We start from the raw sequence: 27,188 nt of genomic DNA on the forward strand, positions 1-27,188 counted from the left end.
ATATTCGTTTAAAATTTTGATAGAACAGTAGCAGTATAATGTCCTCGTAAGTGGATATCAGGCCCTTGTAGAGCAAAATTGAGTATTTTGGTCTAAATAACCCAAAATGTGATGGTCCTAGGAGGTTAAAAGAGTGTGCATTTTCTTCTTCACATTAATGTAAATGTATATCAGGAGCTAATAGCTAATTTGTTTAGTACTAGGCTAGAAACAGAGGTAAACATCTAGCCCGGCTTTGTGCAAAAGGAACAAAACCTGTCTCTTAGCAACTACTGTCATCCAATGATACGCCTGCAGCCAGGGTAGTTAATATACTAACTAAATATTTAAACATTCTTAAACTAGGGTTATTTTTTGTATTTCTAGTAAGAATTCATTTATTATTAAGTATGAAAACTTGATTTAACTTTATTAAGAAACAACAGTAATGCAGACATACAAATATGACTCATATATTTAAAGTGTAACTGAACACAAAAAGTATTGTCATGCTCATAATGTAACTCTTAATAGACATTATTACAGATTACGTTAGAATACATTGATTTTAAATTCCAGAAGTGTTTTTAAAACTACAGCAATGAAGATGTCATGTCATTTCCTAACTATATATGTATTCACATGATAAATGTATTGCAGTATCTGGCATATGCTGAATACAATTTTTTTTTTCCTTTTTCATTTCAGTGTTTATAAGCGTTGATAACACAGTTCAGTGAGAATCACGGTGGCAGACTGAACAGAGGTTGTTAAAAGGCAGCGGGCTCCATTTTTGTTTCTTTTACTAAACTTGTATGAAGTGAAGACATTGTCCTTGATTTAAAGTGTCATTGAATCAAGTTGAGCTGGAAGAGGAGGGTAACACATCTGTATAGAAGAACAGGTAGAAGAAGACAAGTGAGAGGGACAAATTTTAGCAAAAAATCTGCATTTTAAAATAACGTCGAGGGAACTGAGTTTGTAGGAGAAAGCAATATTGCCCTTTCAATATGCAGGTTGTTTTGTAAGCAGAACTAATTTCATAAGTTCTGTGAAGTACCTCGTAATGCAGGTGGGGGTCGAGGAGGTTTGAATGTGCTTCCTTGTGCTAAAGTATCCACAACCCAGTTGAGGGCACTGGAGCAGTACTCGATCTGAAAAGAAGAACAAGAAGGTGTATCTGAGAAAAGAGTCAATGAGTCAAGACGACTTGAGAAAACCTATGAGAATATGTAATGCTTGTTTTTTGAGAGGCTTGTAAAACATTTAACTGACACACATGGAAAACTATTGCCTTTTTTTCTTTGAAAACAATTGTACTTTTTCCTTTTCTCGGTGAAAACTCACTCCACCCTGCCTTCCTTTCGGCCTGTTATGTGGCAGATCTCACCTGTAGGCACTGGAGAGGCTGCTGTGTCCTGTTTCCAAGCATGAAAGTGGCAAAACCTGGTCCCTGTGTGCCAGTGCTATATAAAAGCACTCAGAGTTCAGTTCCTAAATGGCTTTCCTCTCTCAAACATCTTTTTGGAATTAGCTTTTGTTTTCTGCACTAAATAATATAATACACCATGTCTTTGCACGTACATTTATTTTTACAACTGATTGCACTAAGTTGATTAGCTTAAGTTCTGCCTCTGTTTCTTTAATGTGACATTCTTCAATCCATAAAAGTACTTACTACAGAATTACTTACAGTCACCAACATTAAACTGTCTTTTTGCTGTACAGTAGGTATTTTCTCTATGTTTCAACATCCTCTTAATGTATTATGCCAACTGCCACCTGCTATGAAGTGCTTTAAACCTCACAGAGAATAGTTTAACTGAGCAGACATGCTCTTTCACAGCAGCTCCACGTATGTATCATGAATGACTCAAAGGGTACAAAATGATAAGTTGGAGCTTCGGTTTTACCTGATTCTCCAGAGACCGTAGCCTGTGTTCGAAGTCTCTGCTTTCACTCAGATGTTTAAGCACACCATCTACCCTATATAAACAAAGATACATTTACTTCAGAATGATGGAGTCACAAAGTAATAAATAATGCTGCTACAGTGGAGCATGAAGGTGTGCTCACTTAGTAGACATCCTTTTGAGCCTTTCTGAGTCGCTGCTTTTCTGGATCTTGATTCGAGCAGTCAGGAAGTCTTCCTTCTGAATCGTTTCCCATGTTGATAATCTGTTAGCTGACTTTGGTTCCAAGTCTAACACTGATAGTAAAGACAAAGGGTTGAAATGATTACCTTCCAAATCAGTTTTCATGCTTTTATCACTGCTAAACTGAGTTCACCAAGCAAGTACTCAAAGAATCTATTATTGTAGCCTTGTACTGTCATTTTTAGTGAGCAACTGAGTGATAACATGGTAGCCACTGATTAACAAAAACTTTCTCACTCATTACTCATTAAACTTATTACTTTAAAGTAATTAAGCAATAACTGTATTAAATGAATAACTTGATTTATAAAGAACCAAGTCTCCTGACTCCAATACTGACCAAAGTGGTGGATCTTTACAGAGGGAACTTTGCGAATAACTCTCCTAATAAAGATGTTGATGTGTGAGAGGATAATGAAAGGCGGAGCCAAAGAAGGGCGGGAGTGGTACTCAGCAATCAGGTTGTAACGCTGGAACTTCCAGTAGGTGTCACTGTGTTCCTGCACTTTAGAGAAAGTGTAGCTGTGTGGATACAAGCAGATCAGAGCCACTGAGTCAAGTCAAACCATTCAGTTTGTGAATGCATCCTCAGATATAATAAAAGACTGGTTCTTTACCTAAACATGGCAATAAGCAGGTTGATGAGCAGGATGTTGGTGACCAGGAGATATACGACTAGCAGAATCACTACCATCCAGTTACTCTCATGATTTCTACACGGCTCTTCACCGCTCTCAATCAAAGTCACATTGTGTGTACAAGTGATATCCCAGTCCTTACCCACTGCAAGAAATTGGAAAAGTAAGAAATGGTTAAAATTACAGTAACACTCAATTTCAAATTTCTGTGATGAAAGTAGGTTCCAGGAAAGTGCAGCATTTTAAAACAGATTTCAGCTTGTAACACAGATGTTCTTATTTTTATGCCACTTGCACAAACACTTGTACCATCCATCTCTTCCACAGGGATCTGTCCAAAGATGTGCAAGTATGGCCTGTAGAAAACTCTCCGAAAAATGCGATTCGGGTTTGGATCGTACGAATAGATCAGAGCCTGATTGGCAACTCCGTACGCCATGACCCACACGCCCAGGAAGAAGAGGAAGAAGAAGACATCCTTCATCTGAACAAGAGGAAATTGTGATCTTGTTTGCTTCATTATATATATATATATATATATATATATATATATATATATATATATATATATATATATATAAACATTATAATTTTACAACTGGTATAATGCCAACTGATGGTAACTTTCTCACCATCTTTCCTACAATGATGATTTTTGGCCCCAACTGCTTGTGAATGGCAAAAATGTGGATGAGGCGAAGGGTGAACACCATGTAGTCCAAACACAGGACATCTCGGCCAAATTCATGTGACCGGTGGAACATCCTGAAACACAAGCACAGTAAAGCTGAATCAATGAGGTAGCAGCACCACCTGGTGGCAAACCTGTATATTAACCTGTAAAATTTGGTTTTTAAAGAAGAAACATTTTTAAACTTAAGGGACTAAATGACCAGGGGTTAAGAAAATTATTTATGCCACACTACATCCATAAACACAAACCAAGCACAAGTCTTTTAAACCTCTTACAATTTTGCAATGACAAAACCTCATTCAAAAATATTATTGTGGAAAATGTTTTTCAGTAATCTCTCCTTTTTTGTATTTCTTGTCCATACCTGCAGATTAGTCCTATAATGAACAGGCTGATGGCGGTGAGGTCACATTTATTCCACATATCCTTAATGTAGAGTCTGAACCTTTGACGCCAAGTCATCGTCCCCAAATAAATTGACTAGAAGAAGAACACAAAAATTACAACAAACTAAACTATAAGTTTATAGTATAAGTCTATAGTATATATGCCACCAGGGCATATATCCAAATACTGAAAACCACTCTCCGTATGCTGTTCAAAGGAAGGTGTATTTAATGTGGTAAGCAAAGAAGGAACATAATAAGGAAGGAAGAGATTCAAGTAAAATGATTGACTACATATGTATCATTTTAAAGACTGGGTAAAAACCCAACAGGAATAAGATTTTAATTTATGTAATTTTATTTAATCTTCACTATATTTTTTAAGTTATTTGAAGTCAGTAACAAATATTAAAATGTATTTATCTATTTTAATGTCCATTCTGAATTTAATGCTTGTGACACAGCAGCATATTAACCACTGTATTGCAATACAAATCTTCAGTTATATTGTCTTTCTCCTATGTGCAATTTAATAAAAAGTTCAGTTACTGGGTTCAATTTTTCCCTTTACATTTTCTATAGCTACCAAACCTTTCTGGGAAATAAAGTTCTAAGTAAGATGTCTCTCTTCACTCACCTGTCGGATCTCCTCACAAACGATGGTGAATACCCAGAAGTACAACACACACTCAGCAGCACCTGGGCCTGAGGGTGGTGGGGGCTCGAAATCCACCAACAACACGTAGGCGAAAAGCAAGAGAAACAGGAAGTACATCAGGACGTTGCCCAGAAATGAGGTGACCGGGGCAAACCAGAACTGACGCCAGCGTGACACTATGAATGGACGCTGTGGTGGTCGGTAAGGTACACCTGTATCAAAGATTATAAATGCAGATAGCAGGACTTAAATGACAGCATGTGGTAACAAGAATAATTTCTGATGTCAGACTTTCTTCTTGTAGGGAGTGACAACACTTATTTAAAGATGACTCTTTAAACAGGACTCACCTTTAATGGTACCACTCCTGTGAACTTTTGAGTCAAGGTCACTGGTGTAAGACGAAAATAAAATTGATTTAATTGTTAGACTTTAGCTAATCCAAAGCAAAAACATAAAAACAACAAACTGATGTTCTACAGATTAACACTGAAGAGTGCAAGTAGAAATATTACAGGTGCTTGATGTCATCCAAAGAGAAGATGGTGGTTCCATAGAGACTGTTAGTGTCCTGGTCTGGCCCATCCTCATTAGGAATTCCCTCCTCCTCTTCCAACTGATTATCTTGTTTTCTATGAGGTAAAATATGTAGCAAATGTTTAAATAAATATCAAAATACATTTACAAACCTTTAATATGAAAAGAATAAGCCTTTAACCTGAAGGAGATGAGATTGGTGTAGCAGAGGATGGGGCAGAAGAAAGTGAGCAGGAGCTTCCAAACCTCTGTGTTCCTCTTCATATCACCCCACCAGATATGGGACAGCAGAGACTGGAAGAGGAGAGAAAATGAGTCCTTATCAATCAACAGCAGCTCACTGGCACAACATGAAGGTAGGATGTGTTATTTTTGAAGAATCCTGCCATTTTTACTTTGTATTTAATTTTTTTGTAATTTAAATTATTGTACTGTACATGAAAGGGATTGTGCATTGCATAGTCTTATTTATAGGTAGTGTATATGTATTGATTGAACTGTATAATCAAAGCAGATATATACTGAACTGACCTCACAGCCCATTGTTCATTCAGTGGGCTGGTTTCCGTTATTCTGTTCATCTGGACTAGCATTTTCAGTGGGAAAAACATTTCCTTACTCATCCAAGTGACTTCTTCAGTCTCAGCTGACTGCAGGTTTCCACAATCTTATAAACAGTAGATTTGCATAATGACTGAAACCAGCCCACTGAAGGAACAATGGGCTGGGAGGTCAGTTCCTTGATCATTAATATGCAAATTCTCATGACCATTGACCAAAACCCACTGATCGAAGCTTATTGATCAAAGGCCACTGATCAATGGCCGTGAGTACCATTCACAGAGAGTTGGGGAATTGCTGCAATCACAGCATTGATGGCGAAAGATGTACCCTTGCCCCCCTCGATTCAGAGATGGTCTTTCCGTTTTCACCTAAATGGCCTCCTTGACTCCGCGCTCAAACCAGCGTTCCTCCCTGTCCAGGATGTGCACATCCTCATCATCGAAAGAGTGTCCACTGGCCTGTAGGTGTAAATAGACTGCAGAGTCCTGGCCTGACGAGGTAGCTCTTCTGTGTTGTGCCATCCGCTTCGCCAGAGGTTGTTTGGTTTCCCCGATGTATAAATCCTGGCAATCCTCCTGACTCTTAACAGCGTACACTATGTTACTCTGTTTGTGTCGGGGGACCAGTTTTTGGTGCAGCGTATTTTGGGGTTTGAAAGCCACAGAGACGTAGTGTTTAGAAAAAATGTGTCTCAACTGTTCCGATACTACTGACACATACAGGATCACTACAGGTTTTCACTTAGGCAGCGGTTGTCCTTCTCTCCTGGATCGGCTGGAGCTTGCTTTAGGTGCTTTCCCAGCTCTGACAAAAGTCCAGCTGGGATAACCACATTTGCTCAGGGCCTTCTTGATGTGATGTTCTTCTGCTTCCCTGGCCGCTGTGTCAGTGGGGATGATGTTCGCTCTGTGTTGTAGCGTCCTGATGACACCCAGTTTATGCTCCAGTGGATGATGAGAGTCAAAGCTTAAATACTGATCCGTATGCGTAGGTTTACGGTACACATCAGCTTTTAGATGTCCCCCATTACTGATGGAAATCTCACATTCTAAGAAGGCTAACCTGCCACTTTTCATATCCTCCCTGGTGAATTTGATGTGTTGGTCCACCGAGTTAATGTGATCTGTGAATTGTGGTACGTCCTGAGATCTGATTTTCACCCAGGTGTCATCCACACACCTGAACCAATGACTTGGTGGCATTCCAGGGTAGGATTAAGACACAGTTCCAAAAGCAAACACACTTGGTCGATGCTGAGAGTGGTTCTGTTGCTGAAGTTGGGGTCATCCTGCAATCTCTTACAAACTACCTCCAATACTTCAGTGACTGGAACACAAGTGAAAAGAGACGTAAAATCGTACAAGACCATTGTTTCATCTGCCTCCATAATGACATCTCTCACCTTCTCAACAAAATCCAGGGTGTTCTGGATGTGGTGTTCAGAGCTGCCTACCAGCGGGTTGAGGATCGAAGCCAGAAACTTAGAGATGTTATAGGTGACCGAGTTGATCATACAGACAATCGGCCTTAAAGGTGCATCCTGTTTATGTATCTTTGGTTAACAATACAGACTTGGTATAGATTCCCCTGGGTACAGCCTGTGGTATGAGGTCCGGTCAATAGCATTGTCTTGTTCTAACAGCTTCAGGCAATCTATCCCCCTCTTCCTGTAGCCACTTCCTGGGTCTCATTTCAGGGGCTCATAAGTATTTTCATCACTGAGCAGTGACAAACTTCTCTCATGATAGTCTTTCTGGTTTAGCAATACTGTGCACCTACCCTTGTCTGCTGGAAGGATGAGACTGTTGTTGTCATTACTAAGTGATGCGAGTGCCTTCCTCGCCTCCATGCTGATGTTGGATGCTGAGGGCTTTGCTGCTGAGACAGGCTGAAAACGTTTGTCCGTAGTTGCTCTGCTTCCACTTCTGCAATGTTGTTGTTTTGAATTGCTGTTTCTGTGGCTGTGATAGTTTCAGTTATTGTTCAAATGTGCTGTTTATAGGGTTTGAGAAACCTGCAGTCAGCTGAGACTGAGGAAGTCATTTGGTTGAGCAACAAAACGTTTCTCCAGATGAATAGAATCGGGTGTTCACGATTTCCTTACCTGGATGTACCTATGGGTACTTACAGACACACACCATCTTGAGCTGCTGCTGCATCTAAAAATATCTTACAATATCAATACTGTGTGCTATTTAGTAACTTTTTCATTGTTATTTATGCATATGTTGGTTGTTGCTGTGGTTTCTCTGCTGTTTGTTTTTTTTGTTGGTGCTTTTGTTGGTGCTTTTCCCCAAGTTCAATTTCTTTCTTTCTTTTCTTTTCCATTCCCCGGTCTTGTCCATTATGTTTGTAGTAATCCAAAATAAAGAATATCCTAATTAAGCTCTAATAAAATATTACTATCAAGTGGGCAATTATAGCAAATGCTGGAATACTGTACTTGTGAAGTTTTATTTGGCACTTTTTGGCCTTCAGTGAACAATTCTGATTCTGCAATTCAGCTAAACTGCCATACAGGACAGGGGGGGAAAAAAACATGGATGAAAAAGGTTAAAAATCTAACGCACCTGTACGCCATCATTACTGAAGAAAAGCCGAGCGTCAGCACTCACACCCATCTGAAGACAGGTGCTGTGACCCCAGACAGGAGACTTCCTAATTAGTAGGGTGAAGGATCGGCGTTCATCACTCCGATAGCAAGAGCTGAAAATATCTGAGGTAAAGTGGAGACAAAACATGACATTCAATTTTATTTATATACTGCCAGTTTACACGAATAGTCATCTAAAGGTGCTTTATGTTGTATAGTAAAGATCCTACAATAACACAAAGAAAACCCCAACTTGTAACTCCCTATGAGCAAGTACTCTGAAATCTTGAAGAAATGATGGGGCCAATTTTTTAAAGCTCTTGTATGTAAGGAGAAGGATTTAATTCTGGGTTTAACAGGGAGCCAATGAAGAGAACCTATGAGAGACATATGCACTCTTTTAGTATTCCTTTTCAGTACTCTCATTGCAGCATTTTGAATAAACTGAAGGGTTTTTATGGAGCTTTTAGGACAACCTGATAATAATTACAATAGTCCAACACAGAAGGAAATCAACCAATCAGTCAATCAATTTATTCATAGGCACTTTTAAAAAGCAACACAGGTTGACCAAAGTAAACCAAACACACACAGAAAGAACAAAACAAAAATCAGTCACAATTAAAAGTTAGGGAGTAAATATGCGTTTTCAAATGTCCTAACTTGAAGGGGCAGACTGTTCCAAAGGTTAGGAGCAAAAATCGCAAAGGCCCGGTCTCCTCTGTGTTTTAGCCTGCTTCTGGAAACAAGCAGAAGCAACCTATCAGCTGACTTTAGATTTCTGTTTGGAGTATTTTTAGTTAAAAGATCAGAGAGGTGCGAGGGAGCTAATCCATTTAGAGACTTAAAAACAACAAATAAAATCTTAAAATCAATTCATGAACGTACTGGAAGCCAGTGTAAATGAGCCAAGACTAGGAGAAATATGGTCACCTTTACATGTGCCTGTCAAGAGTAGAGAGTTGTAGTGAACAAGCTGAAGATGAGAGAGTAGAGCCTGGCTAATGCCAAAATAAAGACTGATACTGTAGACAAGCCTGGATAAAATAAATGTGTTAATCACTCATGCATATTTGTTTAACACAAACATGCATTTAAACATGGGTGGCTGTAGCTCAGGCGGTAGAGCAGGTCATCTACTGATCGGAAGGTTAGTGGTTCGATTCCTGGCTTCCCCTAGTCTGCATGCCAGATATCCTTGGGCAAGATATTAACCCCAAATTGCTCTCCGATGCATCCATCGGAGTGTGAATGTTACTTAGAAAGCACCTAGAACAATGTGCTTGTGTGAATGGGTGAATGCACAAGTTGTGTAAAGCGCTTTGAGTGCTCAGAAGAGTAGAAAAGCGCTATATAAGAACCAGTCCATTTACCATTTACCAAAAGCATATGCTGGTAAAAAATGTGCAATACAGGGAGTGCAGAATTATTAGGCAAATGAGTATTTTGTCCACATCATCCTCTTCATGCATGTTGTCTTACTCCAAGCTGTATAGGCTCGAAAGCCTACTACCAATTAAGCATATTAGATGATGTGCATCTCTGTAATAAGAAGGGGTGTGGTCTAATGACATCAACACCCTATATCAGGTGTGCATAATTATTAGGCAACTTCCTTTCCTTTGGCAAAATGGGTCAAAAGAAGGACTTGACAGGCTCAGAAAAGTCAAAAATAGTGAGATATCTTGCAGAGGGATGCAGCAGTCTTAAAATTGCAAAGCGTCTGAAGCGTGATCATCGAACAATCAAGCGTCTCATTCAAAATAGTCAACAGGGTCGCAAGAAGCGTGTGGAAAAACCAAGGCGCAAAATAACTGCCCATGAACTGAGAAAAGTCAAGCGTGCAGCTGCCAAGATGCCACTTGCCACCAGTTTGGCCATATTTCAGAGCTGCAACATCACTGGAGTGCCCAAAAGCACAAGGTGTGCAATACTCAGAGACATGGCCAAGGTAAGAAAGGCTGAAAGACGACCACCACTGAACAAGACACACAAGCTGAAACGTCAAGACTGGGCCAAGAAATATCTTAAGACTGATTTTTCTAAGGTTTTATGGACTGATGAAATGAGAGTGAGTCTTGAGGGCCAGATGGATGGGCCCGTGGCTGGATTGGTACAGGGCAGAGAGCTCCAGTCCGACTCAAACGCCAGCAAGGTGGAGGTGGAGTACTGGTTTGGGCTGGTATCATCAAAGATGAGCTTGTGGGGCCTTTTCGGGTTGAGGATGGAGTCAAGCTCAACTCCCAGTCCTACTGCCAGTTTCTGGAAGACACCTTCTTCAAGCAGTGGTACAGGAAGAAGTCTGCATCCTTCAAGAAAAACATGATTTTCATGCAGGACAATGCTCCATCACACGCGTCCAAGTACTCCACAGCGTGGCTGGCAAGAAAGGGTATAAAAGAAGAAAAACTAATGACATGGCCTCCTTGTTCACCTGATCTGAACCCCATTGAGAACCTGTGGTCCATCATCAAATGTGAGATTTACAAGGAGGGAAAACAGTACACCTCTCTGAACAGTGTCTGGGAGGCTGTGGTTGCTGCTGCACGCAATGTTGATGGTGAACAGATCAAAACACTGACAGAATCCATGGATGGCAGGCTTTTGAGTGTCCTTGCAAAGAAAGGTGGCTATATTGGTCGCTGATTTGTTTTTGTTTTGTTTTTGAATGTCAGAAATGTATATTTGTGAATGTGGAGATGTTATATTGGTTTCACTGGTAAAAATAAATAATTGAAATGGGTATATATTTGTTTTTTGTTAAGTTGCCTAATAATTATGCACAGTAATAGTCACCTGCACACACAGATATCCCCCTAAAATAGCTAAAACTAAAAACTACTTCCAAAAACATTCAGCTTTGATATTAATGAGTTTTTTGGGTTCGTTGAGAACATGGTTGTTGTTCAATAATAAGATTATTCCTCAAAAATACAACTTGCCTAATAATTCTGCACTCCCTGTACATACACATTTTGTGGGCAAAAGACTTGCAACTGACAAATAAAGGCTATCTCATCTCATCTCATCTCTCAGTTGCCATTAGAAAAGCCAAAGCTGATCACTTTGTTATAGAGACTTCAAACAATCTCAAAAACCTCTTTACATTTATGAAAACAATAAAGTCCTTGTCTGGTGATAATACTGGCACATCGCTTCCCCCATGCCTTATAAACACTTGCATCATATTTATGAGAAGGCTGACATGCTTGGTTGTTTTAATGAACATTTTGTAATATCGGGCACACTGTTGGAGAAAGTAAATATTTCTTATGAGCATTTCTCAGCTGCATTCTCTGATAATTCTGTGGCCAGCCACTCCTTTAGTTTTAGCCTGGTGACAGCATCAGACCTCAAACTTTTGGATACTAGAAAATCAGCAGGTCCAAACAATTTGGAGACTTAATTTTTGAAGTTAGCTGTTGATTTTATCGCCCCATTAGTTACTTTTCTTGTTAATCGTTTTTGGATACAACTGAAATTCTAAAGGAATTTCTCTTGAGTTCTTGAGTTCTAGCAACCACAGAGACGAGTCCATTGTCAGAGAATATGAGAAGATCATTTATAACCTCCAATAATCCTGTTTCTGTTCAAAGATGATTAATAGAGATGGGATAATCATATTTAACATCAAAGACTTAATTAATGGTAGGAAATATTTGAACACTCTTGTAGGAATGGGGTCTAATAAATGCTCAGCTGAAGTCCAAATATATATCTGTAGTATTCAACATAGATGTACATAATTACATATGTGAAATGGTTATGAACCTTTATATTTTCTCAAATGGTTAAAATTAGATCATCTCAAATTTTATGTATTCCTTAAAATGTAAGAAATATTCAGCTCAGAGATGTGACTCTTTCAGTCTGGTTACAGTGCTGAAAAGAAACCAGGAGTTGTTCTTATTTTTTCAATCAGTGATGAACAGTAAGAACTTCATGGAGGGATTTTACAGAACATAAAACATTTTTTCCAGGCTAAATGAAGATCTTCAAAGTGTTTGAGATGCCATTTCCTCTCCAGCTTCCCAAGTTATCTGCTTTAAGCTGCATATTTGAGACTTATATTAAAGAGTCAAACACTTCTCTCCCACACCTCTGTGGGAGTCAGGGTTAAGTAGCTGCTCTGTACTCTAGCATTGAAGAAGATGACATTGGAGGAACTATATCCTTAAACTTAGCTACAGCACATTCAGAAAGATATTTACTGTAATGAAATTTTTAGTTACTATTGTGTAAAGTGTTAGATAGGTTTTGCTACAATTGTGTTACATCAGCTGTTAAAAGAAAAACTTTAATGAAACTATTATGAAAGTAGATAACAAATAATCATAACATGAACAGTAGTGGAAAACTGTTTCTGAGGTCTCACCATGTGCCAGGTTCTCAAACCTCTGGGCCAGCTCTTTCAAGGAGAGTTTGGTTTCATTCTCTATCTCAAGTTTGGACAGTTCTCTGAGTATTTTACAGCCACCAAGAGCACTCAGGACTGCCTCACCTGCCTGGAAAGTAAAGCAAAGACACGGATGCAAAAAGTAAATTCATTGTATCTAATACTGTCTGCATTATTATCTCAGTTCGTTCCGTTGAAGTAGTCTAAGTGGTACAGCACAGAGACAGACAGTCATTAACACATCTACTTGCTGCATGAAGTCTAAGTTGGTGATATTAGCAATTTACTTAAAGGTACTATATACATGTATTTTAGATTTATAGTTCTACTGCTATTTTTCACAAGATCTACTGCAAGCTGGAATAGAACCTACAGCATCTCGTGTGCTAGTTCATGCCCAACTATGTAACATTTGCAGAGGCTGCAGGCTAAAAAAAAGGATTATCACTAGCTGCTGACTCTGATCACAAAGTTGGAGTGTGTAAGAAAACATCTACTCAATAGTTGCTGCTAGCCATGGCTTACCAGTAATTAGTAAACTAAATGCTTAAATATAGCAAGTTCACAATTCAATTTGATTATTTTATAGTAATTATTTGCTTTTAGATTAAGATTTAACATTGTGATAAGACATAATGTCATATGTTATCATATGATTTACATTTTATATAATCAATGCTTAGATCATAAAATAATCATTAACAGTACATTGTAATTAACGACACATGTAACAAATAGCACTAGCTGCATCTCATTCTCACAAATGTCCAATATTTTTTTAATCCCTTTTTTTCTTCTGTTAATTATTAAGTAATCGCCTTATAACCCTTTTGGAAAAGCACCACTCCTGAACTATTAACACTAGAGAAACCAGTTGTATCTTGACTGTGGCTTTTAAACCAGCTGAACACAACTAAAACATTTTTTAAATTTGTCTCAGAGCTTTTACCATCTCCCAGAAATAAAGGGCCATCTCCTTGCGGTTTTGCAGAACAGCCCAGAGGAAGAGAGAAGCCCAGGGATCGAGGCAGGGCCAGTCCTGATACTTGCAACGTCCACGCAGAACCTTACTGGCTCGCTTTGATGAATGAAGAAATAATACTTATCAGGTCAACCATGAAAAAGAAATGCTATAACCACAAGAACACTGTGTGCATATTCTGAAAAGTTCAGAGTACCCTCAGAGCTGTCCCTTTGGATGAAGTGAACTCTAATCTCAAAGGTTGATAGTAGAAAGGCTGGCAGACATCACCCATTAACAGCTCCAGGACCCTTGACACCTGAGGAAACATGTGGGTGGGACAATAAGCACAACAGTATCAGATGTTCTTCACATTCTTTATTAATCTATTTGAGCATAATTAATGAAAAAGCACAGAATCTCTTTGATTCCCAAACTTACCTCAAAAAGGGTGACCTCCTTCACTGGTCCATCCTCATTGTTATCTTTCAACAATTTTGTGGATGAATTCTGTTTTTCTGATGGGGAGTGACGCTCCACCATTGCCAGCCGCTCTGCTAGACACTGCTGTAGCAGCTGATAGAGCACGGTCCCATCTGGCACAGAGCGATAGAGGCTTTCCAGCCTGCCATAAGTGAGGTACTCCAGGATGTTCAAACCATTCTCAGTGAAAAGCCGAACAAACTGGGGCTTGTCATTGATCAGCGCATCTGTCATTGAGTCCTCCAAATCTTTATACTGTTTGATTGGAGGAAGAAGATCATGTTTTAAGACAGGTCAACATTTTTTATGACAAATATTCCTCCATAAATCTGATTTGACAAATAAATCAGTGATTTATTTGTCAAAAGTGTCACAGTAGGCTGCATAATGTAATGTTTTGTATGAATTCTTCTTTCCATGAGACATTTGTGTGATGTCTTTTTCCCTCCTCACCTTCCAATGGATTTCTCCATTGAAGAGTTCAGTCTTGGCAATGTCAACCCTGTTCCACGTTACTGCTAGTTTCAGCTCATCAGTATAAGGGTTGTCCTCAACTGATGAATGTTGCTTACTTGCTGAAAAACACAAAGACAACACAAAAATCAAAATAAGATTTAAAAAAAGTGTACGTTACAGCTCTTTTGCAAAATTACAGCCTACTTACATACCTCCCACGAGTGTTTTAAGCAGGACTGTGTCAAAGTCATTTGGACTCTCGTGCTCTGCATGGTAGACTGTAATCAAATGTCTGTTCTGGTAAATGTTCAAAGCCTGGAGACAGAAGATGGAAAAGGGAACAGGAATGACAGAGACATAATCACAATTTTTTTTTTTTTTTAGAAAAAGATTAAATTGCACAGCCTGTGTGTTCTGGTTAGGTAGGATAAATTCCTATTATGACAGATAAGCTAATCAACACACACTCTAATACTATCATACTCTGAATTTAGATAAAAAACAAACTCCAAGCTTGCCAAATCTGAGTTTCCTGTTGGAGTTTAGTGTGCACGTGAGGGAAACAAATCAAGAGCAGAGTCTCCATTTTAATCCAGTGGACCAAGGAATATGAATCCATGTCAGTGCTGTCTAAATATTTTATTTTTCTTCTTCAAAACAGAAGGGAATACAGAGTCATTTTAATCATCTTGTTCTGATATATTTGATATAAAATGTCTATTTTTACATAGTCTTTTATCAGCTGTTCTCGTACATGAAACTCAGATTTCACTCTCAGAGTTTATTGCTAAATTCAGAGAAGGAACACTTAATTAAAGGCGGCACCTTTATTGCCCGGAGAAACAAACTAAAATCAAAACAAATATATACTAAAGAAACCAACAAAACATGAACTAGAACTAAGAAACTCCTGGTCATTAGTGGCTTGACCTGAGAACATGGAACTACACACAAAACACAGCAACGTAGAGGTTGCGACAACAAACAGGGGAAGACTTAAATACACAGGCAGAATAATGAGAGGGTGGGGAACAGGTAAAAACACAGGTGGGACTAACCAGACAAAACAAGACAAAGGGAAGCAAAACTGAACACACTAACATAGGACACGACACTGTCAAAGTAAAATATGATGTATGACGTATGGCGCCCTTGACACTGAGACATGACTCACGGGATATGAATTGTGGAACACAGGGAGGACACAGTGACTGAAACTATAAGCTAAAAGCAACAAACATAACATGAACAGAAAACCATCATGAATAACAATAATCAAGCAATACAAATCAAACACAAAACCAAGTGCCGTGACAGGAACAGGGTGCCAACACCTGATAAGTCAACAACGTGCCACATAAAACAACAGGTAATGTTGACTCACCTCAGCTAAGGAAAATTTTTTACAGCTTTATTTTATTACTCAAATTTTTTCCACTCTGAGTGTGGAGGAAGGGTAGAACCAGAAAATTCAATTTAAAGAAACATTTAAAAAGCTCATTAATAATAATGAGTGTCCTCCACCTGTCCAGTTTCTTGAAATTTTATTAAGGGCACACTGCACACCATGCTAAGAAATGACTGTGACTGAGTGTCCAGCGTGTTTTATTAGTCACGAGAATTCTCCGTTTGGCCAAAGGGTGGGGAAGAGTGGCGCAAGTTTCTGGGCTTCAGTCCAAAGCAATTTTCTGACGTCTTAACTAGACAAAGGATCTAATGGCTCTGGGGCAGAGGCTCACGGGAGGTCGGCCGAGTATCTTAAAGTCTGCGCCCCGCTCTGTATAACACAGCAAACAACGCATCATTTTCTTGCTCACCCACACCAGTTTGTTCTTCTCCTTATGTGCCATTGCAAGCTGCTCTGTAGGCCCTGAAAGCCAAGGCTGACCTGGACTCTGGTCGTCCCGTTTCCCACCCCTGACTTGACCCTGACCCACCACTGCTGCAGCTGGACCCACCGCAATAACCTAAAATGCCAATTGAGCCGTGGGAGGGGGACCTCACCCAGTGCAGACGCAGAGCACTAAAGCCAAGGCCTCCTCTCACTACATGGGAGGAGATCCCCAGACAGATCCCCCTTAACATGATAACCACACTAACTTCATCTCCTAACAAAGGTTTACTGGCCTGGAGCGAAGATACTCCAGAGGAGAAGCTCTGATATTGTCTAAGAAATAATGTACCTAACTTTTACTTTATCTCATTTTCCTAATTATGGTAAACTGACACATGGGAAGGACCATGTGTCACAAGGAGGTTTACTTTTCTATGATTTTTCCATGATTTGTGTGACTAACAATTCATGTACAGTCATCAAAACTCTACAGTTAGTACAGATAAGCTTTTGATATCCCACAAGTAAAGTTCACCGAACAGAAAGTAAAATGTTGATTTCAAAATAGTTAGAAGTTTTTCCTTCCAGTAAAGGAGATACAGGTGCAGTAGACAGAGTATTGCTGGAAGAAATCATCCCAAGGTTGAAAACTCCAGACTGAGACTGGCTGCTGATCAGAAATCTTAAGCGGGAAGCAGGGACCAGTCCATGCACAGTTGGACATGGTAAAATAGAACGGCACAAAGGAGTGTGTGTGATGTTTGGTGATGCGTGTGTACCTTCATCCCTAGCAATATCGCTGATAATGGTTCTTTTACAGAAACTGAACTGGAAACATTGGCGGATGGATTTAATGATGAGATTTGATAAACACGCCTCACACTGAATGGCTTCCTTATCTTAAATCTTTTTTCCTTTGTATAATTACTAATAGTGAAGGTCAATATGACCTGGAGTAGCCTGCTCAACTATGTTATCTGCTGACTGTATAAAACTCCCAGGGAGGCCAGCGCCAGATGCTTCCTGGAGAAAGATAGTGGGAGTCGCTCTCTGGCCAGCAACAGCGCGGGTGAGAAAAAAACTGTTGCAACTGTAAGATACAGGAGTTGTGTGTGTGTTAAGGTATAAAAGAGACCTGCAACGTCTCAAGGGCAGAGCTCTCATGACTGTAGAACTGTGATGTTTGATGCGTGTTAGCCTTCCTCCATGCAGTAATTAAAAAGCTTGGCCACAGCTGATCGCGTTGCAGATTTTATTAACTGAAAATTGCACAACACCATCTTTGAAAATGGTCAGATACAAGGACTGGACTGCAAATGAGTGAAAAAGCAGCCAGTGGCAAAAGCCTGAATACCCTGTTTCATGTTTCTAAAACACACTGAACACTAATGCATTAATTTATTGTAAACAGTACTTTTTAAGGCTATTAGATTTTGATTTTGGGCTAGTGCTGATTGATCAGTTGCATTTATAAGCTTGCATATATGATTTGGTTCTATAAAAACAACTTTCACAGCTTGTGAGTGAATTAACTTTTTGTCACTGAGGTGAAACAAATAACAGCCTGGAGTTTCAACAATTTGTAACGAATTGAGAAAGTAATTTTTAAATTACTACACTAAAAAATATAATGTGAATAAACTTGGAATTGTGATCCTGACACATTGACAGTAAGATCAAGCTAAATACTTAGATTTAGTACTCAATATCAGTGCTAAAATACACCACAGTCTAGTCTGTAGCTGATAAATACGCAGAGAGAGAAAGTGTTTCCTCCGGCTAGTAAATGCAGTGCAGTGCATCAGTGCATCTGTTCTCAGCACTCACCTGCTCAACTAGTTTGTCAGTCTGTGCTTCTGAAGGAAAATGCTTCTTAAACCGTTCTGCCACTCTGTCTTTAAGATCCACCTTGGGAGCTTTAAGAGCCTCGCTGTTGCCTTCACCAGAGGACAGCACAGCTGGAGCTGAAGACAAGTTCTCCAAGACATCACTCAGGAAATCAGCCAAGCCCCCTGAGCCAGCCAGAACCAGCCAGGGGATGCAGCTTTTTAATGAAAGATCCATTCTCTGACAGACATTACAAAAACCATGAATGAAACATTGACACAATTTAAATAGTAAGTCACAATTAATGTTGTGATAATGAACATATAAAGCAGACTTTACCTTCAGCATGTCTGTTTCGCCTGATATCAGCATACAAAGGACAGGGATTTCAATGCTGCCACTTCCTAAAAAAAGATACAACAATTTTTAGCATCTTCCAGTCTTGATCAAATGTTTTTGTTAAATTAAACACAAATAACTTTCAATTAACTTTAGCTAAAAAAAAATGAGTGGAAAATATTGGGCTGACAACGTGTTATCAGTATTCAGATAAAACTTCCCTTAAGCTCCCTCAGAATCCGTAATATAATATTTTGCTTTAAAGTTTATGGTGCCATCTCTCACCCCTTCTGCCTGTGCGCTGCTGGGAAATGTATTCCTCCAGTCTGGCTCTGAACTCCGTTTCTCCTCCTCTGCGGCCCACACTCCCATCGTCCACCAGCAGAAAGGCCTGGTAGTTGTTGTCCAGGGGGCAGGAGTCCTGTGATGCATTTGGGGCATTGTACTTTGCAGGAAAGCTCCCCTGCAGAAGTAGAAAATCGGGTATACTAGTGTTTCTTTACTTATATGTGTTTCAATAGAAGATGCAAATACAGTCTGGTCCCAAGACTATGGAAATGAAGCACGGTAAGCATGGATTTACCTTACTTTGAGCACTAAAATCCACACAATCTTAGTCATTTAAAATTGGGACACATAAAAGGCTGTTTATATTAATTATAAGCAACTAAAACAAAAAACACAATTAAAAAGACAAATATAAATCAAATCTTTAATGGAGCTTTTTTTGGACAATAAAGGTGAACATGATTTTTTTTAATGCTATGAAAAATGTTTCAATGTGTAATGTCTTAACTACCTGAGGTTTGACCAGCTGCTCTCGCTTTTCCACGAGGCCCCACGGGGCAATGCCCAACGCTACCACCTTGTTGAGGGACACTGAAGATGCTGCAGCTGCATGATCTCTCACCGCCTGTCCAACACACCGGCCAACACCTTCGTGCAGGCCTGTAGTTAGGATCCATGCACCTGGGGAAAACAGATAAATGGTAAATGGCCTGGTTCAAGCTGTATACTACGTAGATTACTGTGACATGTCACTAAATGTTTCCCCAGTTGTGGAAAAAGTTGGGATGCTGTGTAAAATATAAGAGTGAAAATCACAATTGGTGCACAAAAATTAAGGCCAGGGTCCAGGGAGTAACATAGTATGCTTTATTAGACCTTATAATCCACTGAGCAATCATTACTGCTTCCATCTTGGTGTCTTGAGTGCTAGGGGAGGAAACTACTTTATTGGGAACATTGGGTAGGCACTCTTTGTCTTAAGTGCATTTGATTTTATGCCCACAACAAAAACACCTAACATGCCAGGTGTGTTCCAGGACGCATAGCATCTTCTGGCCACAAGATGGGGTCTGGCCAGAGATAAGCTGTTATTATCTCTGTTGGAAGGAGCAGTTTGTGATCAAGGTCTACCTGCACGTCCCGGGTCAAGGAGGGTTATGCATACTCTTGCCGATAACTTCACCAGACATTCTCCTGCTCTCACAACGGAAATTATGTTTGGCAGTTCAGACATTGGATGAGTGAGTGCATTGCTGGCAGTTCCAGCCTCCAGGTGTAAAGGCCTTGAGAGGCGTGGCCTCTGATGGAGTCCTTGTCCTTCCACTGGCCAGTGTGGGAGCAGATCCTCATATTGCTGCATTTTAAGCCTTACCCAGGGTCATGTTTACCTTCATTTGGATGTACTTGTACTCCTCAGTGAGGCTGGGTAAAATTGAGTACAATTGCTACTTTAATGCACTATCGCAATTTTATGTGACTGCATTAAGACAACTTGTATATCTTGATGCATGCTCAATTATCCAGATAAGGAAGCGTCTCAGCTGTTTTTGAAGCTCAAAATGCTACTTCCAGATGAACAGAATCTGATACATCTTATGCAGTTTTAAAATCTAGAAACTAAGTTCAGGTAAGCCATGCGTTGAGAGTATTTTAGACATTTTTTTTATGGCACAGGGAACTGTGTTGAAAATATGATGGCATCTGCTAACCAACAATAAACTATTTCAGCAAACAGCTCACAGAAATTCCAATCATACTGTTAACATCATAGATGAGTTTGTAAGGCACTGACACAGATGCATAAAGTTTTTACCTGTGCTTTGTGATGCTTTCACCAGTCCCTGTCTGAGGACCTCCCGTACCCAGGTCTTCACTTGTGTCTTGCCCTCTCCACCCACAACAGAAACAACCAGGTTGGGTGCAGGAAGACCCCATATTGACTGGGCTGTCAGTATGTTGTACACCACCGAAGGCTCAGTGCTCCATGACAGGCGCAGGAACTAAGTTTACAGATTTGATGAATTAGAACTTAGAAAATGAAAATGACACTTGAAAGAGTGACCCATAAGAGCCCAGACTCATTTTTACTGTCTGGCAAACTATAGGAAAGTCAATGTAAAAAAAAAAAAAAAAAGGGTTGTAAAGTGGCAGTGATACCTGTTTCAACATTGAGTTCTTATGAGTTTTAATCTTGTCACTTTATCTGTATTGACTTTGTTTACTCAGGTGTAGCAGTAGTAGGTTGAAGCTCAGGAAAACTCAAAGTACTGACTACCAGAGCTCCGGATTTATCTTGATTTTTATTTAACCCACCTTTACAGGAATTTTCCTTTAATAACGTGCTCACATTTTCAAAAACTGTAGAGATAAAGCATTATGGGACAAAAAGAAAAGCACCCACATGGCTGTGCCTCTTGCTGGCTCCTGCAAACTGCACCTCTCCAAAGGCATCAGTTGGTTGTTCAGAGGAGTGCTCCGCACTTTCCCAGTGCTTCAACATTGCTGTGCTGAAATGGTCTCCAACAGCCACAGAGGCATGGTCATCTCTCGCAGCCCCACACTGACACAATGCACCATTACTGAGAGAGGTGGAAGCATAAAACATCACCAAGACAACCTACTTAAAATACAGACATGTCACTATCAAAAGGCAGAGGTCACAGTACCTGAGGGAATCCTCTACAAAGATGCTGCACACTCGTTTCTTGATGATTTTGGGGATCCAACTCTGAAAGGATTTTTAAAATGTTGTTAAATAGTGATGAACGTCTACAGATTTCTGAGCCTAGTCTAACAGTGAGTCTGTGTATGCACATAATCTGTAGTACAAAAACACAACCCACAAGCCAAAAAACATGTTTTTTGTACTAAGCTTTTAAATTAGCCTTGGTATTTATTGCGCAACTAAAACAGGCTTACGTATTTTAACAGCTGGAGAGAGAAAAAGGTCTTTGCTGAAGCACCTTGTCTTTACAGCTACTGATTGCTGTCTTTAACAATCTCAACGTTTTTCTTCCCTTACTTGAACAATTATTTTTCCCAAATATGTGTTGATCATAATTATTGGTAGTGTATATATTTCTTTCTGTGATAAGTAGCCTTTTTTCAGTGTGCAAGCTGCGAAAATAGCAGGTGTCAGTGTGGAGATGAGTGTGAGAAATTTTTTTTAAATCTTGATATAATTATAGCACAGTTGCTTTGAAAGCTTCATTGTTTCACAAAAGCTTTGTTTTTTTGTGAAGCTAAATGGAATGAAATGCAGCCATCATCAACGTTATTAGTAAACATGATGAAGTGCTTAACTACATGCTTATGTTTAGGATGCTGTATGTAGACTAGTAGACATAAGTGTGCTTTCCATTTTTTTCTGTTAAGTAAAAGTCAGTGAACTGTTATAGAAATGTTGCACCGAACCTGTTTCTACTTTTTTAAAGCTTGTTTTACGATCAACCAGTTAGACAAGTTTTTTATCAACAAATTGCAGCCAAAATAATAGATGTTTGTTCACGAGCACGTTTGAAAAGCGTGTTGCGTGTAGTTTTCCAAGAAGTTTGTGGGCGGCTCACCATCACTGTTACTTGGAACTTCATTGTAAGAATTTTTCAAGTATAGCTTGCACTTTTTAAAAAAATCTTTAAATGTAGGGGTTTTTTGTTGGTCTTTTGTTTTGTTTTGTTTTGCTTTAGCCGACATGCCACCATGATATCTTAACAGCAGCTGAAAGATTTTAGCAAAAGCTGACTTACCTGGTTCTTCTCAGTCTGGCAGATAATGTCTGCGTTGTTATCTCTACCTGCTTCTTCTATTCTCCCTCCTTCTCCTTTTGCTTCTGTGTCATTCATGCTTCCCTTTCAGTTGAGTTCAGTGAGAAATGTGTGCAGAAGAACTAAAAGTGACTTTTTCTGACCATACTTCACCTTGTGGCTTACTGCTGAAACCCTATTCCCTGCCACTAACGTCTCTCAGTGTCCACAATAAAAGTAGGTGCAGCCAGCACTAAGGTATGGGTGTGGTTTCACAGAGGCAAACAGTTCCTCCAAACTCTGAAAACAGGAAAAGCCAGTCAAAACCACACACTACTCAGACACAGAGTCTGAGCTGGTGTAGTGTTTATTCCAATCCTTCCTCATCACGTTACCTGGTCACTGGCACCTCATGTGAGGGAATTGAACACCCTCAATAACACATTTAGACACCACTGTAGCAGACAGACAGCTCACCATACTTATGTTCTCTAATTGTTATTGGGAGCTAAAAATATCACGCATTTGCAACAGAGACTGTTAGGTATGTGTCTCTGTGGTGCTCACGCCCACAAGAAGTAATCTGTGGAATCATGCAAAGGCAAATATATTTGTTTTAAAGGCCAATTTCAGTAAGAAAATCATTATTAGAATTATTATTCAGCTGAAATTTAGCCCAATATGTGCATGGATTCCACTTGCTTAAGCATAACTTCGTAAAGACGATTTCTGGCTCTCACAGACCTGTAACTTCTTCTGTAAGAGGCTCCACTCGTTGCCTGTATTAATGACACCTGTTTGAACTCGTTATCAGCATAAAAGACACCTGTCCACAATCTCAAACAGTCACACTCTGAACTCCACTATGGCCAAGACCAAAGAGCTGTCAAAGGACACCAGAAACAAAATTGTAGACCTGCACCAGTCAGGGAAGACGAATCTGCAATAAGTAAGCAGCTTGGTGGGAAGAAATCAACTGTGGGAGCAATTATTAGAAAATGGAAGACATATCAAACCACTGATAATCCCTCTTGATCTGGGGCTCCATGCAGGATCTCATCACATGGGGTCAAAATGATCACAAGAAAGATGAGCAAAAATCCCACAACCGCATGGGGGAACTAGTGCATGACCTGCAGAGAGCTGAGACCAAAGTAACAAAGGCTACCATCAGTAACACACCACGGCATGTGTCCCTCTGCTTAAGCCAGTACATGTCCAGACCCGTCTGAAGTTTGCTAGAGAGCATTTGAATGATCCAGAAGAGGATTGGAAGAATGTCATATGGTCAGATTAAACCAAAATAGAAGTTTTTGGTAAAAACTCTACTTGTTGTTTTTGGAGGAGAAAGAATGCTGAGTTGCATCCAAAGAACACAATACCTACTGTGAAGCATCCGGGTGGAAACGTCATGCTTTGGGGCTGTTTTTCTGCAAAGGGACCAGGACGACTGATCTGTGTAAAGCAAAGAATGAATGGGGCCATGTATCGTGAGATTTTGAGTGAAAACCTCCTTCCATCAGCAAGGGCATTGAAGATGAATCATGGCTGGGTCTTTCAGCATGACAATGATCCCAAAACAAACCGCCCGGGAAATGAAGGAGTGGCTTCGTAAGAAGCATTTCAAGGTCCTGGAGTGGCCTAGCCAGTTTTCAGATATCAATCCCATAGAAAATCTTTGGAGAGAGTGGAAAGTCTGTGTTACCCAGCGACAGCCCCAAAACATCACTACTCTTGAGGGGATCTGTACAAAGGAATGGGCCAAAATACCAGAAACAGTGTGTGAAAACCTTGTGAAAACGTTTGACCCCTGTCATTGCCAACAAAGGGTATATAACAAAGTATTGAGATGAACTTTTGTTATTGACCAAATACTTATTTTCCACCATAATTAGCAAATAAATTCTTTAAAAAAATCAAAGAATGTGATTTTCTTTTTTCTCATTTTGTCTCTCATATTTGAGGTATACCTTACAGGCCTCTCATCTTTTTAAGTGGGAGAACTTGCACAATTGGTGGCTGACTAAATACGTTTTTGCCCCATTATATATCGCAGGCTTTAAACCTGCAGGCCTGAATTATTTATTTTCCTTTAAAACTACATATAAACACCACACACTTGATCCTATTGTATATCATATTTAAATATTGACACATTTATAAAATAAGTTTGACTAATGTGACTAAACATTTCACTCATCATACAAACATCTAGAGATATTTGGTTGCCAGTAGATGGGAACTCAGGAATGGCATTATCATTATGATTTGGCAGCATTTGAGTTTAATTGGCTTTGTCCCAGTACCATTTCTGGGCCACGCTCACATATAGCTACTCATTTATTATACTGTATGAAAACTTTAAAAGAAAAGGAAAGCATATCACAGCTGAATTTGCGTGACCGGTGGAACGTCCTGAATCATAAACAGTAACACTCATTTAGTGTGGTAACAGCACCACCCGGTGGCAAACCTGTAAATAAAACCTGTGAAATTTGGTAGAGGATGAAATGTTTTGAATTTGAGTGACTAAAACCAGACATTAAAAAAACATTTATGGCACACTATGTCCAAACAAGTGCGTTAAAACGCACATTGTATTAAAGAATGTTATGATTTTGCAATGGCAAAACATCACCCATTAACAGTTGCATCAACCCCTGACACCTGATGAAACAGGGGGTGGGACCAGAAGCACAAGGCTATTGCTATTGGTTTTTCTTCACATTCTCTAACTAGTTTGTCGGTCTTTGGTTTAGAAAATACTTCTTAAAATGTTCCACTACTTTGTCTTTAAGATCCACGCTGGGATCTGCTTCACTGTCGCCCTCCCCAGGAGACTGCACAGGTGGAGCTGGAGACAGGTTGTCCAAGACATCACTCGGGAAATCAGCCAAGCCTCCTGAACCAGCCAGCAGCAGCCATGGAATTGAGTTGGGGTTTTTTTAGCTCAATTTTGAGTGTCATGGAAAAGGCAGTGTTTCATTTTTAATACATTTGCAAGAATTTCAAGCAAACTTTTTTCACTTTGTAATTATAAAGTATGTAATTAGGATGTGTAGAATTGTGAGATGAAAAATTAAATGAATCCATTTTGGAATAAGGCTGTAACTTGTGAATACTTTCCAGCTGAACTGTATGTTTCTGTGCATGTGTCTGCATGTTTAAGTGTGTCTGTGATTGGCTGATTTCATGGTGGCTGCAATGAAGAAAAGCAAGTATATCAGCATTCTCAGACCTGGAGTGTGCCCTGTTGCAATGCAATACTGCTCAAGAAAACACGCATCCTGATTGTGTAGACAATAACGATCGTGGCTCAAGAGTTGGCAGTTCGTCTTGTAATCGGAAGGTTGCCGGTGGTGGTCAGAGACACTTTACCCTACCGCCTACTGGTGTTGGCCAGAGGGGCCGATGGCGCGATATGGCAGTCTCGCCTCTGTCAGTCTGCCCCAGGGCAGCTGTGGCTACAACCGTAGCTTGCCTCCACCAGTGTATGAATGTGAGCGTGAATGAATAATGGCATTGTAAAGCGCTTTGGGTGCCTTGAAAAGCACTATATAAATCCAATCCATTATTATTATTATTATACAAATACAGGCCATTTACCATTTAATGCTGGTAATAATTCAGTCCAACCCGCCTCAGGTCAGTGGCTCAGGGTTTTACGGACCCAAATATACTTTTAATGATTTGTGAAAAACAAAAGCTTGTGTTTTATTATAACTGTTAGCGCAATGTAATTAGTGTATTTTATTCATGCTTATGAATGTTACTAAAGCAATCTGTGACAACAATCTGAGCTCAGTCTTGGATACAGCTCCACCTTTTTATCTATACACATGTGGCAAATGGAAGACTCTGGGTCTAAGTTAAACTATTTAAATGGTGACAACAGAATTATGGATCAAATCAAAACATTAACGCAAAAAAAAAATGCTTGGAGAATTTTTTTAGAACTGTTATTCGCTTTACACAATGAATTATTACAACCCTATTTCATGCATTAATTTCTTCTGGCTGGAATACTGTAATTCATTCATTATTATAGTGCTGCTCTAAAATTTCCTGAAAAGCCTTTAGTTAATCCAAAATGGTACAGCAGGAACCCTAACAAGGATTACAAAATTGACATGAACAAATGGATCAAATCTATGGAGTCTTCTTCACAGTAAGTTTAATTATGGAGTTCCACAGGGTTCTTTCCCAGGACCAAGTCTATTTACATTTATCTGTCCATGAAGCCAGAAGACACACACCAGTGGTAATCTCCATGAAGGTCTGGATCATCTCTAATTTACTCTCTTTCAAAATTCAAATAAATTGGAGATCTTACAACACTGCAAAAATCAGGCCCCATTTTATTTGAAAGACCTCATAGTACCATACCACTTTAATAGAGTGTTTTACATTCAGACTGCTGTAACTTGTGAATACTTTCCAGCTGAACTGTATGTTTCTGTGCATGTGTCTGCATGTTTAAGTGTGTCTGTGAATGGCTGATTTCATGGTGGCTGCAATGAAGAAAAGCAAGTATATCAGCATTCTCAGAACTGCAGTGTGCCCTGTTGCAATGCAATACTGCTCGAGAAAACAGGCATCCTGATTGTGTAGACAATAACGATTGTGGCTCAACAGTTGGCAGTTCGTCTTGTAATC

General features: G+C 39.6%; 2 protein-coding genes across 3 annotated transcripts in view; one reads left to right on the plus strand and one right to left on the minus strand.

Moving 5' to 3' along the window:
- LOC100701335 (protein tyrosine phosphatase receptor type H) overlaps positions 1 to 27,188 on the plus strand; it is a 574,626-nt gene that overhangs the window by 410,870 nt on the left and 136,568 nt on the right. The window lies entirely within an intron of this gene.
- On the minus strand, positions 391 to 23,286 carry LOC109203256 (transient receptor potential cation channel subfamily M member 4). The gene is made up of 29 exons (XM_019362641.2): positions 22,928 to 23,286; positions 22,536 to 22,832; positions 21,456 to 21,517; positions 21,191 to 21,368; positions 20,603 to 20,789; positions 19,301 to 19,470; positions 18,787 to 18,964; positions 18,502 to 18,566; positions 18,163 to 18,402; positions 14,714 to 14,816; positions 14,499 to 14,620; positions 14,004 to 14,300; positions 13,780 to 13,881; positions 13,551 to 13,679; positions 12,581 to 12,710; positions 8,183 to 8,328; positions 5,230 to 5,342; positions 5,027 to 5,143; positions 4,862 to 4,902; positions 4,491 to 4,723; positions 3,832 to 3,947; positions 3,406 to 3,538; positions 3,083 to 3,257; positions 2,753 to 2,918; positions 2,476 to 2,657; positions 2,056 to 2,188; positions 1,893 to 1,965; positions 1,040 to 1,133; positions 391 to 867 (listed from the first exon to the last, which is right to left on the minus strand). Exons 2-29 carry the CDS (start codon positions 22,629 to 22,631, stop codon positions 836 to 838), a joined length of 3,813 nt encoding a protein of 1,270 aa, XP_019218186.1. The 5' UTR covers positions 22,632 to 22,832; positions 22,928 to 23,286; the 3' UTR covers positions 391 to 835.

The sequence above is a fragment of the Oreochromis niloticus genome, linkage group LG8, assembly GCF_001858045.2.
Source record: "Oreochromis niloticus isolate F11D_XX linkage group LG8, O_niloticus_UMD_NMBU, whole genome shotgun sequence".
Classification (NCBI taxonomy): Eukaryota; Metazoa; Chordata; class Actinopteri; order Cichliformes; family Cichlidae; genus Oreochromis; species Oreochromis niloticus.

What these genes read in the sequence shown, in the direction of transcription:
- LOC109203256 (XM_019362641.2), bottom strand. Translation starts at nt 22,631, where the DNA reads ATGAATGACACAGAAGCAAAAGGAGAAGGAGGGAGAATAGAAGAAGCA. An exon ending in TCATCATTGTAGGAAAGATG is followed by an intron (nt 3,258 to 3,405) that starts GTGAGAAAGTTA and finishes CCTCTTGTTCAG; the next exon opens with ATGAAGGATGTCTTCTTCTT. An exon ending in TGTAAAGATCCACCACTTTG is followed by an intron (nt 2,189 to 2,475) that starts GTCAGTATTGGA and finishes CTTTACTATCAG; the next exon opens with TGTTAGACTTGGAACCAAAG.